Source organism: Harmonia axyridis, chromosome 2 (assembly GCF_914767665.1).
Source record: "Harmonia axyridis chromosome 2, icHarAxyr1.1, whole genome shotgun sequence".
Lineage (NCBI taxonomy): Eukaryota > Metazoa > Arthropoda > Insecta > Coleoptera > Coccinellidae > Harmonia > Harmonia axyridis.
In genome coordinates this window covers 49,386,729-49,407,108 of record NC_059502.1, presented here as the reverse complement: position 1 = coordinate 49,407,108, position 20,380 = coordinate 49,386,729, and the positions used below count along the sequence as shown (strand labels likewise).

Below are 20,380 nucleotides of genomic sequence, written 5' to 3'. Positions count from 1 at the left end.
TGTCAAATTTGAGAGTTCATGCTGGGGACAAAATCTACTGTGAGAGTAGATCAATACTGTTGTATAGTTTATCCAAAGTCATTTGGAGGAAGCCAGAATATTTCGATTAGACAAGGGTTGTCCAAATTTTCAGAAATTCCTTTGGGGCCAGTGAATGTATTCCTTTAAAATACTTCCAAATAAACCCCAGTATTTAGCGGATCGCGGTATCTACTTCAAAGGAACATCTGGCCAAGCGTTTTTATGGGCTTGTTCAAGTGACTTCGGATATACTATACCACAAAATACCCGGCTATTGTTTGTTAATTTTCAATAAACTATTATCGAATCTATTTGATAAAATTACGCTAAAACTGAGCTTTTGATAACGCATTCGGCAATTTGAAGTGATCCTTAATTCTGTTTGGCGGGATTGGTTTGATTCGTCTCTTTCATCGAATGAAATCACTTAACTTTAGTAAGTTTTCTGTTCAGTTGATTCTGAAATACTCTTCAGAATCAAAATGTTACAGAATGTTACAGTTTCATATAGTTCAATAGTTAGTTGGCTTTTCAATCATTCAAATATGTTAGATTAAAGTTTCCATAGTGACAGTAAAATTTGTTATTCTAAAAAAACTGTTTTGTATAAGTCAGAGCAGTGAAAAGTTATTATTAGCCAAAAAAAGAAATATTAGCCGACGTACAATCACAGCTTAAATACAAAATAATTGATTTTTTTTCTTTTTATAATAATATAAATGTATCCAGACTCCTGATATAGACGAAGTGAGACCTACTAGTGACAAAAACATGATATACAAAATTCAAACTGATAACAATGCGCGGTGAAAAAAAAATGTGAAAATCACAAAGCCGATATCGGCCAGGCGGGCTGAGAGAGATATGTCAGATAAAGTCGGATGGATATTAAGTTCGCGAATAATAAATTGAGAAAAACGTCCCCCGATGAAGAATTGATGGATTGTACCCCGCCGTCCCCGCCAGAAATACGACAGTGGGGGTAGGATATGAGGGCGGAAGTAGAGGTGAGTAATATGATACTTACTAACTTTCAATGACTTTAGTAATTATGGCATTACATATATGGTTGGTAATAAACGTCATTATAATAATCATTTCATGATCTAATTCCCATTATTTTTTGATGAAAATCCTTTTCAAATCTGATGTCTTCCATCTGATATAGCGTTCAATTCATAACACTGAATAAAAAAAAGTGTTTTATAATTAACAAATTACCAACAACTCTGATGTGAATGAAAGATTAAGGGTGAGGCATTAAGAATCTAGGAAAAAATTTTATTCATTTCATAAAGTCACGGTATGTTGAATATAATCAGATTACGTCAAATGTATTTAATTAAATCAAATGTATTTTAATTAAATGAAATATCTACGTTCATGAACACTGGGTGTGCCTCAACTTTGATATTTTAGAAATTAATAGGTTGAAGAGACCAAGCAAATCGAAACTTTCGCGTTATTCAATAAGGTAGTTCGCAGGATTCATTAGTGGCCCCAAGAACCTACAGAGTAATGGGATGTAATTTGGTTAAACTAATCTGGTGAAATTGAAAACTTTCACTCTGAACTGAACCATTTCAGAATTCACCACCGTTATATTGAAAAATATTACACAATATTTTTTTGACCACGAAACCGACGGCGTTAAGAGGGATTACCACCACGTGGTTCTTCGCGTATCAGTCAAACTTTGGTACCCATTCATTTTTCCTCTGGCGCTCCTGCGATAACCAAACTTTGTAGGTATAGTGTAGAATGTTGTACATTCACTTCATCTTCTTTTTTTTCGAAGAAAATAAGTAGACGAGAGCACTGTACGACGACTTCACGAAGTTATAATTTTAACTCTTTTGAAGTGATTTTTGGTAATTTTTTTTTACGAATATCTCAAAAATGTATCAGTGATTCAAACAAAGTACATATAAGTACAGAGTCACCTATCCACGATGGTTTGAGAGGGAGTGTTTTAGGCAGCGATCGCTAGATTGCATAACTCATGAGCCCAACAGCGATCTTGGGACGAAAATGGTAATTCAGCCTCATTCCTCGTTCAAATACTCCTCAATAAATATTATAATTACTGCTCATTCACAACTACCATACCTTATTACTACATATTTACTCCAATAATTCATCCCATTTTCACGCCAATTAGTCAGAAATTCCATATTCTTCACAACTAAATCAATCTTGAATTAATTCAGATTAACAATATACTGATTAATAATGCACAGCAAATCAACTAGAGGGGATTAAGGCCGTTAAACCACTCATTTTGGTTTGAATGAAGCGCAAGAAATAGGAATTCAGGCATCATCAAATAAAGCTTATAAATCTCAGTTTTCTAGCTGAATGCTATTATTGGTTTAATTTCAGATGAAGAATTTTCAGACTACGACAAACTTAGAATGTCGGCTGATCAAGCGTACTACAGCTTGAAATCCATATAAAATTATATTTTATGGAAAGATTTTGCTCTGTGGGAACTTCCTTCAAATTTTTCAATCAAATCTAGTTCACAATCTTCCATATCTTCTGCCAGAATTCCTAAACTTTCTATTCCTTTTTCAGGCAATTTTCGAGATTAGCATAGATTTTTCGATTTATCCTATAAAATCATTTATGAAATTCCAGATTTATCAGTAGAGAAGTATCGATATCTTTTGACATCAATTATTCAATAACCTACAGCACTTCGTGTATTCGAGTACCGTCTTATATTTATATTTGAATTATTAATAAAACAATATTCAACCATAGAGAAAATTCCACATCACCCTTGAAAAATATTTATTTCGATTATGTATTTTTTTTTTCAGAAAGAATAGATTTGTAACTCAGTAGGGTTGTCACTTTATATGAATCTATTTTTTCTGAAAAAATTGAAATGTGAAATTGAATTTTTCATAATTTCACATATATTTCTCATAATATAAAGTATATTTAGTACTATTATGATGATCTGAAATTTCATTTTAATTTTTATACATAGACGTACAACTTTGCATCCGCCGTTTTCGAAATTCGAGGCTTTATTGTAAACAACTGGTTATATATTTATGATTCAAAGTGTTGTTCATCGCTGGCCACTACTTTCTCCACAGCCGTCTTCAACTTGTTGAGTTGAAGAAGGCTATGCTTTCTCCCATCTTACGGGCATCGTACGAATACCGTGGTGAAAAAACTGGTCATCTTTTGAAGCGATCCACGAATCGATCCAATTTTTCACTTCGTCATAAGACCGGAAGTACTGGTCAGTAAGGGCGTATATCATTAATCGTAACAAGTGATAGTCCGAGGAAGCAACGTCTATAGAATACGGCAGGTAGGACTTTTCATTTCAACGTTTCCAAGTATGTCTCGACCACTTACGCAACTTGGGGTCGAGCATTTTCATGCTGTAATATCAGTTTATCATGGCCCTCGTTGTACTGCGGCCATCTTTCTCTTAATGCTCGGCTCAAACGCATTAATTGCGTTCGATAACGATCGCCCGTGATTGTTTCAGTTGGTTTTAACAACTCATAATACAAAACACCGAGCTGATCCTCCCAAATACTGGGAATAACCTTGGAACCGTGAATATTCGGTTTGACCGTCGACGTGGAGGCATGGCCGGGATATCCCCATGATTTTCTGCGCTTGGTATTATCGTAATGAATTCATTTTCATTTCCAGTCACAATACGATGCAGAAATTCCTTTCGTTTTTGCTTCGCAAGCAGCTGTTCACAAGCAAACAAAAGCCGTTTCGAAATCATTCCTATGACTTTCAGGCGTTTGACACGAGTCTAGATCAAGTAATGCATCCAATTCTGATTCTTCGAAAACCTGCTATCTTCCACAGTCATGCTGGTCTTCCACGTCGAAATCGTGGTTCTTGAAGCATTGAAACCACATTCGGCACGTTCTTTCACTAATTTCCTAATTGAAAAATATCAATAAAGATTTTGCTATTTACATGATTCAAAAAAGTCTCACAAAGTTGCTGCCAATACAGCATAGTTGGTCAGAAGAGAACGATAAAATTAATCGATTTCCTGGAAATATGAATGTTTTGTGTCGTGAATTATAAAAATATTCGTTAACTATTGCTTTGGCTAGACGCTTTTCTTTCTTCGCGAAGTTTTCGCGTACGAGTGGGTGAATCAGTTTCCGATGCAAGAAACGTAACTAGTGGAGTTCCCCAGAGATCAGTTCTTTGACCACTTTTATTTCTTTTATACACATCTGACCTCCCCAGTAATGTTCGTTCTTGGCTCTTCATGTTTGCCGACGATGCTAAATCGCCATCTGTGAATACTGTCAAGAACCGACTGAACGTATATCTTTAGTGAAAGACTTATATTGTAATTTTTTTCGGGTATATATCAGTGTAGCATGTTTTTGTTTTTTTTATGATGAGTTTATGAAAATCTTAACTCCTACAGTATGATGATAATAATAATAACTCATTTTTGTGTTTGTGTTGTATTCTACAAAAAAATAAAATATCTATCTACTTTTTTAATTCTCATTATGAACTTATTTTCACATTTCATGACGCTTTATTAATCTCGTAAACCAAGACTTTGTTTTTTATACAACCATATTTCTGATACAAAAAATGATATAATCAATTATTTATGAATGAACGATTTAATCTTATGTTAGAATATTGTCATTTTTTGGAATAAACTCTTGAGATATCATTGAGCTTTATGAAATCCGAGACTTTTTATGATCCCAAAATTTTTCTCTGAAGTTTTTTTATTGAACAAAAAGTAAAATTCAATTTATTTTTGCAGTATTTGACTAGATAATTCAGAAATCTCTCCTCGAATCCGAAATTGAACGTTATATTCACTACTCTTCTACTTTGATGTGAATCGCGAATTGAAATGAGTTAGACGCAATAATGCTCACCAACTAGAAGACCGCGGTCCGGATTCGTTCACATTTCAATATATCGCTAAGGGATCGAGAATAAAATTTTGGAATATATTAAACCAGGGGTAACCACAGGCGACGCTTCCTGGTGGATCCTCTCCTTGGCAAATATAATAAAACCCTATTTTTCATGTTGCCGTTAGCGATACATTCGACAACTTCCTGTTGCCATTATGGATAGCTATCGCCTTCCTCCCTTCCTTCCAGAAACCATCTCATAACTCATGCAACATTTACTATCACATTATACGTTATGAGACTGCACAGGGGAAGGACAAAATTTGCAATTTTTTGTGTTTTATCTGATATGAATATTAACTTCCTCCTTCCAATATATTTTCTATATGGAATTGATGAATTGAAATCATTATTTTATATGAATCATATCACGTCTTCGAATCCAAAGAAAGCAAGACATTTCTATCGGAAGAATTATACAGGGTGTCCCGTAAAGAATGTGACAAACGAATACCATGAATTAAAGTCATCATGGAGGATCCGTATCAAGAGGTTTCAATCGCCTGAGTGCCTTCGTTTGGGATATACAGGGTGATGTTCATCTTATGAGTGAAATTTCACTGTTGAATAACTTTTCAACTAATCGACCGACTAATTTAAAATTTTGAAGTTTTGTCACCCTTTCCTATCACCTCCCTTCAATATTTCTGAATTCGAATAAATCAGATCCGGACTAGGAAAATTTCAGACTTTTCCTATTTTCGTGAATATTGGATCACCCCATACGTGAACATTATGATTTTTTCCATTTTCGGAATCACAAATAATAATAATAATAATATAATGTTTATTTACATATTTATAAACATAAAAAAATTACAGAGGTATTTATTTCACGAAATATTTACCTGTGCGTAATTAATTCATTATAAACATTCTAAATCTCTGCTTGGCACAGTCATACAGCGTGATCAATAAACATTTCCTTAAGGTTCTTCAAATGTAAGTGGGTACACCAGTATTTCAAACATCTGATATTTGTAAAACTGTCATTAAAAGTGACACTTTCAATGACAGCCAACAGTATTAGAAATATTTTTCTCTATTTAATGATGAGAATAATAAACGCCTTTATTTCAGTATCGTAGAGTTCATTACAGTTCTAAAAACCGTGCTGCAATGAACTCATTACAGCATAGTTTTCAGTTACATTGTTCGTTTTGTGGTTGTCTATACTTACTTCCAATCCTATCAAATTTCAACAAACGTCAATAATTGTCAATAATAATAAAATTTGTATACAGGGTGGCCACTTTTTCAATGGGATTGTATTGGTAACTTTTAAACCATAAGAGTTAGAAGGTCGGTCAAATGGAGAAAAAGTTGCATTCATAGGAGCATTATCAAGCAGTTCAAACAAATCGAGATTATCAGGGCCGGTTATTGAGATATTATAAGAAAAGTAAATTCTGTCATTTTGATTTTTCTTTTTTTTTTACTTTATTTCAAATATTATCACAAAATGTTACAGGAATTTTTTATTCGACAGTAAATTGTTCTCAATTTGACGTAATCAGATTTCGTATCCAACGTTTCGTACTCCCTGGGCCACCCTCAACCTCATTATTTTCCATACAGACCTGCATATTTTATGACACTTTTCGAAATAACATTCAACGCTGAATTCAACGATATATCATACGATGTCATTTAAAGTTGATTTTCAGGTGATTTTGACCCTTATCCAAATTTCTTTGGGTCGGATCTGTATTACATTTCGGTACCTTTAGTTTAATTAACAACAAGCAAAACATTTCAATGAGAAAATCAACTTACTCATCTTGAACTAAATGGAACATATCAAAATCAAATCAAGAAACAAGTAATAATTATTTTACATATTTCAATTCATAATAACTAAACGAATTATCATTTTATGAAAGAAAAATCGAATGATTATTCGAAAGTAAATGAAAGTGAATGAAGTAAGTGTTTGTAAAATGCACTTAACGGTTCTGGAACCCATACTTCTTATACATTTGCTTATTTCGTCTTCTTGAATACCTTCCAAAACATTCTCAATCTTCTCGCGAGAAATCACTTTTGTTGGATTTGTCATTTATTCCAGAATCGAACTTTATTTTGAGATCATTACGATATAAGTTTTGCAAGGCTTGGTATTCAAATTTAAAATCATTGTATTCGAGTCTCTTTACTATTTTATTAACAGCAGTTTTTGATAAATTGCATTCACTACAGATGCGACCCAAAGAAAAATGGATAAGGGTTAAAATCACCAGAAAATCTACTTTGAATGACATTGTATGATATATCGTTGAATTCATCTTCAAAAGTTATTTCGAAAAGTGTCATAAAATATACAGGTCCGTATTGAAAAAAATGAGGTTGAGGGTGGCCCAGAGAGTACGAAACGTTGTATACGAAATCTGATTACGTCAAATTGAGAACAATTTATTGTCGAATAAAAAATTCCTGTAACATTTTCTGATAATATTTGAAATAAAGTGGGAAAAAAAGAAAAATCAAAATGACAGAATTTACTTTTTTTATGATATCTCAATAACCGGCCCTGATAATCTCGATTTGTTTGAACTACTTGATAATGCTTCTATGCATGCAACTTTTTCTCCATTTGACCGACCTTCTAACTCTTATGGTTTAAAAGTTACCAATACAATCCCATTGAAAAAGTGGCCACCCTGTATAGTATATGTATATAGTGATGATTTGCAACATTATTCGCAATTTCTCTTAATTCTGATGGCCAGATATAATTGAGGAATTTAATGTGTAATTATGAATTCTTATTTATTAATTTAATTATTTCCCTGTTCACTTTTTCTACTTCATTAAGCTGAAGTACACGTGCAAAATATTGGATATTTTCACGCTGTATTGATATTCATTAGTTATTTCCCGAGTACTTGGCAAATACTCCAATATTTCCCCGATTGCCGAAGTGAAGGAGGAAAAATATTCGATAATTTGGAAAGCACGAGGGGTCTATGAAGAACTATTTCTCGGAAAATATTTCACTCGATTTTAATTGTAGGGCAGAAATAATACAACACGAAAAATAATTCATTTTGGATGAATAGGTCTGTCATAACAATAAGTGTCGAGAGTTGTGGAACATTGAAAAGGATCAAGGAAACTTTTTGGAGAATACTCTTTATTTCTTAGAACATTAATAAGAGGAACGGAAATCGCCTTGTAACTGATGCATTTGTTTTGATGCCAACATTCGTCACTCCTTGTCTGATGAGACTCTATAGCAGTAGCGTATCATAATTTGATTTATTCATAAAAATTCTCTCGTGTTTCTAAAGGGTCAATGTTTTTCTCAGTTTAATGATTTAGCTATTGTGGAGTTATGAAAGAAGTATTACTGATAAAGCATTCAACAATCAAATCAGGATTCTCCACGCCTATTGTCGCACACACAATCGGCTAGCTCGATTGTGATTGGTGACGTTAAACTTCCATCTCTTTTGTATTCGGGATCGAGCACAAATGCACTTTCCGTTCCTTCTATGTATTTTTTAAGCTTTATTTAGTGAAAAACAGAAGTCAAGATTTATCGCCCATGAAATTGCAATAACTCATTCATTGTATACTACTTCGTTAACCAAATGGAATGCCAAAAGAGAGTTTGTGATGTTTCTTGAATATGGTAGCCCATTCACGAGGTTGAGATGGTATTGATTAGATATAGTTACATTATTGCACTGTAAATCGATCTAATGGTCTACTATCTACTAAACATTAAACAAAGAAACTGTGTGTGTACTTGACTTAATTTTTTGGAGTGATCTAACCCAGGAAGATTCTGCCAGGGTGTTCCTCTTTCGAATTTTTCCTTCTCCTGAAACTCTCTCTTGTAGGTACATTTGCGGATACCACAACTCAAGTTCGAGTCAAGTAGTTGTTTTTCAATGTCAAGTCTAGTATTTATTTATTAAGTACTTGACTTAATTTTTTTGGAGTGATCTAACCCAGGAAGATTCTGCCAGGGTGCTCTTTCGGGTTTTTCCTTCTCCGGAAACTTTCTCTTGTAGGTACATTTGCCTTTACAACAGAAAAGTTCCACGCCAATGAAATGAGTTTATGCTTCTCTTCTGGCAAGTGTGTTGGCTTTTTCATTCCCTTCAAGTCCCGAGTGACCGGGAACCCAGACTAACAAGAGCTTGTTATTCTTGTATATTTCGTTCTGGGTTATTCTTGAAAAAACTTCAGTGTGCAGGTTTCCAGGGGTGGCATAACTTATCATGAAAATTCAAAATGTCTATATCTTTTCATTTAGGCATAATCGGAAAAAATGGTGAAAAAGAAATTGTTCCTTTCGGTCCCAAAAAACCATTTTTTGAAATATACAGGGTGTCCCATAAGTGGCACGTCACAGTGACACCGGAGGTAGGTCAGCTAAAGAGGGACCTAACCAGCCTAACATGACCCCAGTAAAAGTTGCATGGTTTTCGAGTTATTATCAAATTACGTTTTTTAGTGAATTTTCACCTTTTTTAACATTGTCAGGGTCAGAATTCTGCTGGAAAGCTCTCGAAGCTTATTTTTTTTGTTGTAATGGAATCTTAAATAGTTATTTAAGATGACATGAGTATGATTCTGTCAAAAAGTTATGTGGATTTCCGTAAATTAATGGATAAATCTTGATTTCAATTGCTAGCAAAACGAGAACTTCGACTTTGGACACCTGCTGTGAAAAAAAAATCCTTGAAACAAAACGAGCAAGTAACATCAAAAAATTGGGCATTTTAGACAGATTTAGAAATGGTACAATACACGAATCTTATGCCCATAAAACTAGGTATTTTCATCATTTTACCGATGCCCTACTTAACTAAGTTGAAACTAGGAACCCGGCTATCAGGTAATTTTGCCGCTTGCTATGACATTACATTTGATACCGGGCTTTGTTATTATTTGTTAAAGTCACAATAGGGAAAAAGATGGATTAGGGGAAGCGAAAAAGGAATATTATTGAAAAAAAAGGTAAATTAATTAAAAACAGACTTAACTTTCGATTATTTATTTAATTCTTAAATCTAACTTACAGTAAATGTTCAAACTGTTTCCCTCGGACTCTAATGCATAAATGACACCGTTTTATAAAATTACGATTCAATTTTCTCAAACTAATTGTAAACTAAGTGTATGCAAAACCAATAAGAAGCGAGGAAGAATTGCGTGAACGCGTATTCGACGCAGCCCGGACCATATCGGAAATTAGTTTAAGAAAATTGAATCGTAATTTTATAAAACGGTGTCATTTATGCATTAGAGTCCGAGGGAAACAGTTTGAACATTTACTGTAAGTTAGATTTAAGAATTAAATAAATAATCGAAAGTTAAGTCTGTTTTTAATTAATTTACCTTTTTTTTCAATAATATTCCTTTTTCGCTACCCCTAATCCATCTTTTTCCCTATTGTGACTTTAACAAATAATAACAAAGCCCGGTATCAATTGCAAGCGGCAAAATTACCTGATAGCGGGGTTCCTAGTTTCAACTTAGTTAAGTAGGGCATCGGTAAAATGATGAAAATACCTAGTTTTATGGGCATAAGATTCGTGTATTGTACCATTTCTAAATCTGTCCAAATTGCCCCATTTTTTTATGTTACTTGCTCGTTTTGTTTCAAGGATTTTTTTTCACAGCAGGTGTCCAAAGTCGAAGTTCTCGTTTTGCTAGCAATTGAAATCAAGATTTATCCATTAATTTACGGAAATCCACATAACTTTTTGACAGAATCATACTCATGTCATCTTAAATAACTATTTAAGATTCCATTACAACAAAAAAAATAAGCTTCGAGAGCTTTCCAGCAGAATTCTGACCCTGACAATGTTAAAAAAGGTGAAAATTCACTAAAAAACGTAATTTGGTAATAACTCGAAAACCATGCAACTTTTACTGGGGTCATGTTAGGCTGGTTAGGTCCCTCTTTAGCTGACCTACCTCCGGTGTCACTGTGACGTGCCACTTATGGGACACCCTGTATGTACAAGCGATCACTTGATCAGGAACATAGTAAATTTTTGAAAATAGTAAGTACTAGATATTTTCATTCTCTAATTTCAAGCTTTGTGCAAAATTTCTCGTTGACAGACTTTTCAGAACTAGAACAAAATTCAAGCAGAATATCGAAAATATACGAGCAATCTCATGATTCAGTAACGACCGATAAATCTTGGCTTTTTGTTGTGATGATTGTCAGAAAGATTTGGTAATCTCCTGTTATTTTCCTTCACATAAATCAAACACTTATAAATATATAATGAAGGCACAGTCATTATCTGATTATCAGCAAAAACTCTCTCACATGAGTTACGAAAGATCAAACCAAAAATTAAACGTGAAATTTTTTTTCTGAGATATTAAAACTCTTTCCACATTCACCGAATTACCTCATAATAATATATTATTACTCAAATGCAAGTGAAAAAGGCCGTAGTATATATCTATCAAAAATTTCATAGGTAGAGATTTTTTTAGTCTACTAATAGCATACTATGCCTCATTCAACTTCGTGCTCAAAAAATGGATATGATCGCACTACCACAATTTATCTTCTACGACCAAACCGAGGAACTTAATCGATGATTTAGATGAGATAGTGAAGACATCGTGGTCTAAAGTGAAAACTTCATCCCTAGATCTGAGACCTAAAATAACTCGGTTTGATCAATATTCACAATTACAGAGTTATCTTCACACCATTTTGTGAAACATAATGATCCATTCCGCAAATACATGATCAGGCATGTCGTTGATGAACAATAAAAAAATGAGAGGCCCCAAAACTAAACCCTGAGGGACAACTAATTCAATATTGAAGATGTCGGAGTTATACCCAGCTAACTCAACGTACATTAGTCTGTCAGTTAAAAAGCTGTGCATCCACTGAAGGAAGACACCACGAAAGCCGACACTGAACATTTTTTCAAAAACGAATTTAAAACTTAAGCAATCGAATGCACGAAGAATAAAGCACTGACCCATAATCCATCGTCCGGACACTTATAGACATGCTCTACAAATGATAGAGCAGCCGTCTGTGCAGAACGTCCAGTACGAAATCCGTGTTCTCCATCCTTCATGATTTTTTATTTGAAGTTGTTATCATCTGAAATGAGCAACCTAATAGTTTTGTGCAGAACCTATACACGGGTAGACAACACCATCAACAGTAAGGTTGAAGGATTTTTTTTTTGTGGACAAATAGATGAAGTTTGAATGGAAAATGTTTTCGTTGAACAGAGGGAGGATTCAGGTAACACTTTGGGTTGGTCATCACCCTAACGACTACATTGACCTCATGTAAAGATCTGCTGAAAAAACATTATATTCTAAAGTATTTCTTCACAACTCAAATAACATGCATGACCATTCTGGTGGTCCATTATAAATCGCTTGGACTAGACAAGATCGATCTTGTTAAGAGATATACGACTAGCAAGCGAAAGAAATTTCCTTTTCTCATCAGATTATAAATAAGATAAAAAGGTTCAAGTGAAGAATTAATTGGGAAAAATATTTATGTAGGAGAGACACAAAGTGATGAAGAGGCCATCGTGAAAAATCTGTATCAGATCGAAGTAGCATCACGATTCAGTGAATTGCAAATTGAGATAGATATTGTACTTTAGTTTAAATCGGCGAAGGAACGTTGAGTGATGGATTTTTAGTGGTTCATTTCCCTCATAGATTTGCATGCTCTACAAACGTTCATTCATGTGGGATGAAGCCATTATATCGATTTTACAGTACTTATTCATGAAGCCTATATTGAACACAACAAATTTATCCAAGTATATTCGATACTCATCGAAATTATTTGAAAGAATTATCAGATTAAATGCAAAATTGCCGTTTTTCGAATACACTCACTCTCACTGCATGAAAAACATGAGATTGATATCAAAGTTCTATTTTGATGTCGAATTACAATTTCAACCAAAGTGGGAAATTTCATGTAGATCACATAACTTGAATTGAAGTTTATTCGAAAAGAATATCAAAATATAGTTACCCAAGCTTCTTTTCTCATTTTTTTTATCTGCATAAATCATTTATTTTCCTATGAACAAAATCTATTTGGATATTGGACTTCAATGAAATCCTATAATTCTCAACTGTTTATCCATTCAGACCATGCTCATCTGGATAATATCAACCAAATTTTCTTTATTTATTTTCATATAAACATATAGAACAAACATTGAGAAAATTCTCATTTGGCACCATGTTTTTATAATCATTCAAAAATCCAACCCTTGACAGAATTTAAAAATTCCCCTAAGGATCCTCCTCGAAGAATAAAGAAGAACAAAGAAAAAGTTGAATACTCAATCATCAAGACAGGAATGTTCTGAACAAGCTGACGAATTCAGAGCGAGAGCTATTTACTAAACAATGAGACATGGAACTATAGAAACTGGAAACTGAATACTCATCATTGTGGAGACTGGCATCCGGACTAACCGGAAAATGAAAAGAAGTCTCACGTCCTACAAATTACTGACGGAAATAAGAATACCCTTACCAATGAAAAAACGTAATAATATTTGCAAACTTGCTGGAAGAAAAGTTCACACCCAACCTAGGTTATTAAAATAAGCATTTCAACGAAATAGTAGTAGTAGTAGTAGTAACTGTTATTTATTGTTAAACAAATGGCCACCGACTTCAGCCTTTAAATTTAAATTTTTTTTTAATACTTAAATATAATAAAATTTATAACATAAAATGATTATTTAATTGGTATTCAAAATTTTCAATAGAATTTGTGTAGGGTGTTTTCTTGTTGACTTATTTATTCCATCGTCATGATATTGTTCAATTATATTCTGATGTTTAATTAGTTTAGAATGAAACTTCTTGTTGAGTCTCTTGATTCTTTCATTTATCTGTTCAATTCCTGTCTTTTCATATAAAAGTTGGTTAGGGGGATTATGTAGAACTTTATTTGGATGTCGCATTCTCGTTATTTTTCTCAGGGCTACTGTTTCTGCTACTTGTAGATTTTTCATTGCTCTAGATTTGCAGTTTGCATACAGTGGGTGAGCATATTCAATCAAGGGCCTGCAAATTGTTCTGTATATTTTTGCTGCGGTATAGATGTTGATTCCTTGTGTCTTATATGTCAATTTGGCAAAATATGTGGCTCTGGAAATAGTCTTTTTCTTTATCATCTTTGTGTGAGCATTAAAGTTGTATCTGATGTCTATTTGAACTCCTAAATATTTTATAGTTGGTGACGGTTTTATATTTATTCCATTGATAATTATAGATGGTGAATTTGGGCTGATTAAGTGATCAAAGATGATAAACTGAGACTTATTTGGATTTGGTTTCAATCTCCATTTGTGGAACCATGTTGTGATCGTATTTACTTGTTCTTGTAGGTTTTGTATGCAACCTTTTATTGTTTTTTCATGTACCATCAATGTTGTGTCGTCAGCAAATTGTAGCAGATATTGATTTCTAGATGGATTAGTGTACATATCATAACAATAAAAATTGTACAGTGATGACGAAAGTGGAGATCCTTGAGGTGTGCCTTGATCTGGACTAAAGTGGTTGGAAACAGTATTATTTATTTTAACAGTTAGTTTTCTGTTTTCAAGAGCAAAGATCTCATAGCGGAACATACCAAAGAGTGAATCAACAAAATTCTCAGATGAATGAAAAATGGAAAACATAATTCTGAAAAATTTTGAGAAGAGTTCTCATCAGTTTTGATGTCAGTAGATCCCTCTACACCTACCACTTTTCTAAAAATCATCATTCGAAGATATCATTGCGGAAGAAAAGAAAAAATAAATTGTTCACATCAAACAGGAAGTATGTCATCAATGAATTCGAAATCTCCTATGACGTCTATATACGTTCTCCTCAAAAAAGCCGGATGTGTTATTCTTTGCAAACCCCGGGTTTATTATACTGTTCCATATAAATAGGGTCATCAATTCGAGGATTTCTGTGAGTTCAAGAAATATTTCTAGTGAGTGGTTGATATCAAAGCGTTGAATTTTCCTGGAATACCTTCGCTGGGAAAAAGTATAATCTTGGTCCACAGACGGCTTGACACTATCAAAGCAATGGCCTTTATCTTCCAACCTCAGCAATTTGGGTTGTGTGTCCTTGAACTGTTACTACGAGTATGTACGTAATCTTTTTTTTTCTGCTAACGACGGGTTTATCGGCGTTGGTCACTAGGGTTTCCCATATAGGTAGTTTTTGGCAAATAACCGTCTTGGGTTCAAAAAAGATGTTTTAATATTCGATCTTCTCGTGGTCGTAGATATGTATTTACAGATGGTTGCTGGAAGCTTGAAGTATAGGATATTGTCGATATTCGGAGACTGAACTGAATTGATTTTTGGTCCTGAAATACTGGGTTTTATGAGCAGTCAGCCCGTTTGGACATTACCATTAGAACGTTTTGCTATGAGTTCGAAAGTTCAAAATTCAAGAATCGGAGAGAACATCTAATAGAATAATATATGATGGATATAGTGAGAATATTGGATGAGCAGATTTTGTTGTATACAAATTTGGACAATTACTCATCTCCCGCAGTTTAACTGCTGAACGTTGAACTGGAAATTCCTAAAATTGCAGGAACAAAAGAAAATGAGAGATAGATTTCTTGGGTTATTTCAAGAGAAAAAACATAAGCCTGCAAATGTTTTATTTTGGAGATTTTCGAAATCTTATTTTTCTGCGCTAAAGATTGATAATAAGTCCAAAAATTATAATTGATTAATTTATACATCACATCTTACGAACTGGATCTTTATAATTATTTGAACTTTCCTAAGGATTACTAGAAAACTGTTTGTTTCTTCTTACATTTTTCTAAACAACCAATGATCCATTTCCAAAACCAGTATATTATACATAATGATTTACCGCTATAGCCTATTATCCGTTTATGGAAAACTAAATATAATTTTATGCTGAATATTTTCATTTTGGGGTTGAGACAATTTATGGTTATACCGGAAACAGACTTCTACTCTTTTATTTGAAAAGGCACACCTAGTATATTATCATATCATTATATAGACTATTTGATGACAATTTCAGCAATATGCCTTAACTTGGGTATGAACTCAAGGGTTAATGAGATTCTCATGAAATGAAAAACATTATTGCGAAGTTTCAATTCAATCATCTACTTTCTGTCAGGCAATCCAAACTACATCCTTCGAAGTGTCAATCGTCACAAATTTGTGGAAAAAACCTTGAATTCCCTGTTTATCATTTTAGTTTTAATCATTCTATTTTCAGTTATTCAAATTGCTAGCTATTTTCTCTATTTTTCTCTATTATGTCATTTTGAAAATGTAATTCTCTTTTCTGATTGATACAATCAATAAAATTTCTTGTAATGAAACGATATGGTAAATCTAGGCATGAATATTCATATATAGGTATATAATATACAGGGTGTCCCGTAAAGACCACGTCAAACCGAGGGAGAATGTAGATCAAAGGATAACCCACCTGCTATGACAAAATTCCTATAATAAAAATCTTACCGTTTTCGAGATATATTTTTTTTTTGAAAATAATGAATTTTGGCCACTTTCAATAGTTTTGCCCTTACGGTTGGTACAATTTTACATCTTTCTGGTTAATTTTTTCAGTAAAATGTTGCTGAAGGATGGTTTTAACGTTTACATTGAAAACATCCTTCGAAAATTTTAAAGGGGGGCTATGAGAAATATTTTTATGGGAAATTTTGGTAGTGGATTATTTTGTTCATGAAGTTTAGCCCATCGTAGTGGAAAAAAATGTATCGAGCCACTGCTGCACATTACACCAATCAATTGTCTATTTTATAGTGATTTCAAAGAGGTATCACATAAGTCATTTGTTATTCAAAGAAAAAAGATATGGCTGTTTTTAACCAAATGGGTACGTTTCTGACGAAATCAAGTTTGTCAATTCTGTTGAGAAATCTTCGATCTTGCATTACTTAGTGAACAATGGCAATTGTTTACGTGTGAAAATATTACTCGCATAATTATTCACCTCAACGAAATTCAATTTTGCCTGCAAATTTTGGAAAACATCATGCTGATCCAGATTTTTTAATAAGATCATTTGGAGCGACGAGTCTTCCTGTACCAAGGATGGGTACATGAATCTCCACAATTTGCATAGCTGGAATATCATTCATCCACACGAGGTGAGAGAAGATAGATCACAATATCGATTCAAGATCAATTTATGGACTGGAATATTTAATGGTGCAATTTTGGGCCTGATCGAACTGCCGCCATCACTGAACGCAAACAATTATTTGGAGTTTTTAACCAACCAGCTGCCCATTTTATTGGAAGATGTGCCACTGGCGCTGCGACGTAGTCTGTGGTTTCAACATGATGGATGCCCAGCGGCCAGCACATTACGGACTCGAAGTTACCGAACATTCGAATAGAACTTATCCCCACCGGTGGATTGGAAGAGAAGGTAAAATTTTGGGGACTCCTCGACCTAAATCCTATGGACTTATTATTGGGGCTGCCTAAAAGACAAAGTTTACGCAACACCCATGCGTGATGATGCCGAATTGAGAGAACGCATCCGCAATTCGGCTTCATCACGTATGGGTGTTGCGTATACTTAGTCTTTTAGGCAGCCCCAATATTAAAAGTCTATAGGATTCAGGTCTTCATGTACCCATCTTCAGTACAGGAAGACTCATCGCTCCAAATGATCTTATTAAAAAAATCTGGATCTGCATGATGTTTTCCAAAATTTGCCGGCAAAATTGAATTTCGTTGAGGTGAATAATTATGCGAGTAATATTTTCGCACGTAAACAATTGCCATTGTTCTCTAAGTAATGCAAGATCGAAGATTTCTTAACAGAATTGACAAACTTGATTTCGTCAGAAACGTTCCCATTTGGTTGAAAACAGTCATATCTTTTTTCTTTGAATAACAAATGACTTATGTGATACCTCTTTGAAATCACTATAAAATAGACAATTTATTGGTGTAATGTGCAGCAGTAGCTCGGTACATTTTTTTTCCACTACGATGGGCTAAACTTCATGAACAAAATAATCCACTAACAAAATTTCCCATAAAAATACTTCTCATAGCCCCCCTTTAAAATTTTCGGAGGATGTTTTTAATGTAAACGTTAAAATAATTCTTCAGCAATATTTTACTGAAAAAATTAACCAGAAAGATGTAAAGTTGTACCAACCGTAAGGGCAAAACTATTGAAAGGGGCGAATATTCATTATTTTCAACAAAAAAAAATATCTCGAAAACGGTAAGATTTTTATTATAGGAATTTTGTCATAGCAGGTGGGTTATCCTTTGATCTACATTCTCCCTCGGTTTGACGTGGTCTTTACGGGACACCCTGTATACTACACTTTATGGAAATATAATTATGTATATGTTACGGATTTTCCGTTAGCATTTGGAAATTGCATGTACTTCATCGAGAATGACTCATTTGAATTTTATGGAAGAATTTTGCTTTCGACAAGATGGAACTAGATACCATATCACGAATGAAACCATCACATTATCTAGCAGCGATTTTTAAAGAACAATATTTCCAGAAACGGCCATGATCTCTTGATTTGATAACCATGAAATTTTCTTGTATAAGGATTTCCTAAGTCTATGATCAACGCCTTATTAATATGAAAATAATTTTTCGTGAAGAGATAATAATGAAAAATCGTTAAGCATTTTACAATTTCTAAATAATAATCATAACTTGTTAATCATCTGAATGGGATTTGAATGCCCAACAATTTTTGGATTCCACTTCACTCCGAAATGTAATTGATCGAATCATTTCTCACTTGGGAAACTAAGTCCAAAATATATTATTCTTTTTTTTTTCAAAGAAAATAGCTATACCGTGAGGAATACAATACAAGTACCTATAAAAATTCGAAAATTCTCAGAAAATCTATGAAATCGATTCCTCCGGCCAATAACCTAAATACTTGTAGAACTGATTATATTCAAAAAACTTACCGAGCATTCCGACCGGAAACTGATTAGGGGCCTGAAGAGGATTCTCGATGACGCTTTGAGTCACCACCCAAACATAGTTTTCACCAGTCAGATGGTAATCACGAGCAGCAGTAAGAATTCCAATGGCTTCTTCGCGAGTGCAGTAGAGTAGCATTACACGAGCTTCAGAGTCCACTAACGCAGAGAGATCACCCTTCTTTGCAACAAGGACTGCATTCAAGATGGTGAATTTGAAACGATCCTGTAATTGAAGATTGTTGAAATATACTAATTGCTTCTGCAAGATATTCAGCCATATCTAACAATAAAGATGACTGAATTTTTTTTTAATTTGTTCGTTACAGATAAGGCATGGCCAAGTTCAGGGGATGTTTGATGGCAGATCACCCAAGCAGATTTTAACATGAACACCACAGGGCAGAAGGAAGTGGAAAGACCGATGAAAAGTTGAAATCAATAAATTTAAGTAAAATAAATCTTCGTTTATACGTATTTTACGCATCACACGTGTAGAGTAGATGGTTGGGGTGCGAGATTTTCCTCCTCCAATAAATGCCTCGAATTTAATGTCATTAACAAAACAGCAGAAAAAATATCTTCAATACGTCTCATGTTAAAAGATAATACTTTGCGAAGACGTAAGAAAAGAATGTTTGATTATGTGATTTATGATTGTGGGTACGAATCGACAATTTGTTCGAAAAAGGATTTCTTAAAGCATAGTGTGTCTATTTTGAATTTTAAAACAATTTATTATATGAGTGATGAAAATTTGAAAACTCTTTGTAATGATTTCGAGATAATATTAACAGATGGTAAAAAAATAACATAATTATCAGCAATTGAATTGTTTGATGAAATCAAAAATATAAAAGATATTTTAGAAACGCATGACAAAATTCCACTGGGTATTTTACAGTACATATTTACGAATTCAATATTCCCTGATCTAAATGCCAGCGGAGATAGAACTTTATCGAAGTTGAAGCTCATTCAAAATTATTTAAAATCCTGTAAGGTCCAGAGCAATTAATTGAATCATCAATTATGTCAATTGGAAGTGATTCATGTGATATACTAGACACTACTTTATTTATATTTTTTCGTCGAATCTCTACTCCCTGATTTTCACCCATATAGCTTACCCTTCTGCAAAAAAATATACATTTCGAAATCTAAAGGAAAAAACTCAAGAATCTGAGACTGCCCTGAAAATATTGAAATTATATTCGTTTCGAAGCGTTGCATGAAGTGAATAAAATCACAAAATTTGAACAGAATCGGACTGTTGATTCTCAAGTTATGGAGATCAGAAATGCTATGGCCAGTCACTCATGTTACACCCTGTACATCTCCATTATCAAAAAACTTGAAGTCGTCATCACGGCCATAATATCTAATATC

General features: G+C 33.7%; 1 protein-coding gene across 3 annotated transcripts in view; it reads right to left on the bottom strand.

Moving 5' to 3' along the window:
• The window catches only part of LOC123672044 (glutamate receptor ionotropic, NMDA 2B), a 353,672-nt gene that overhangs the window by 155,442 nt on the left and 177,850 nt on the right, over window positions 1-20,380 (bottom strand). For all 3 annotated transcript variants that reach the window (XM_045606000.1, XM_045606001.1, XM_045606002.1), the window contains exon 3: window positions 18,977-19,217. In XM_045606000.1, the coding sequence (XP_045461956.1) occupies window positions 18,977-19,217 (241 nt within the window). The remainder of the gene's footprint in view (window positions 1-18,976; window positions 19,218-20,380) is intronic.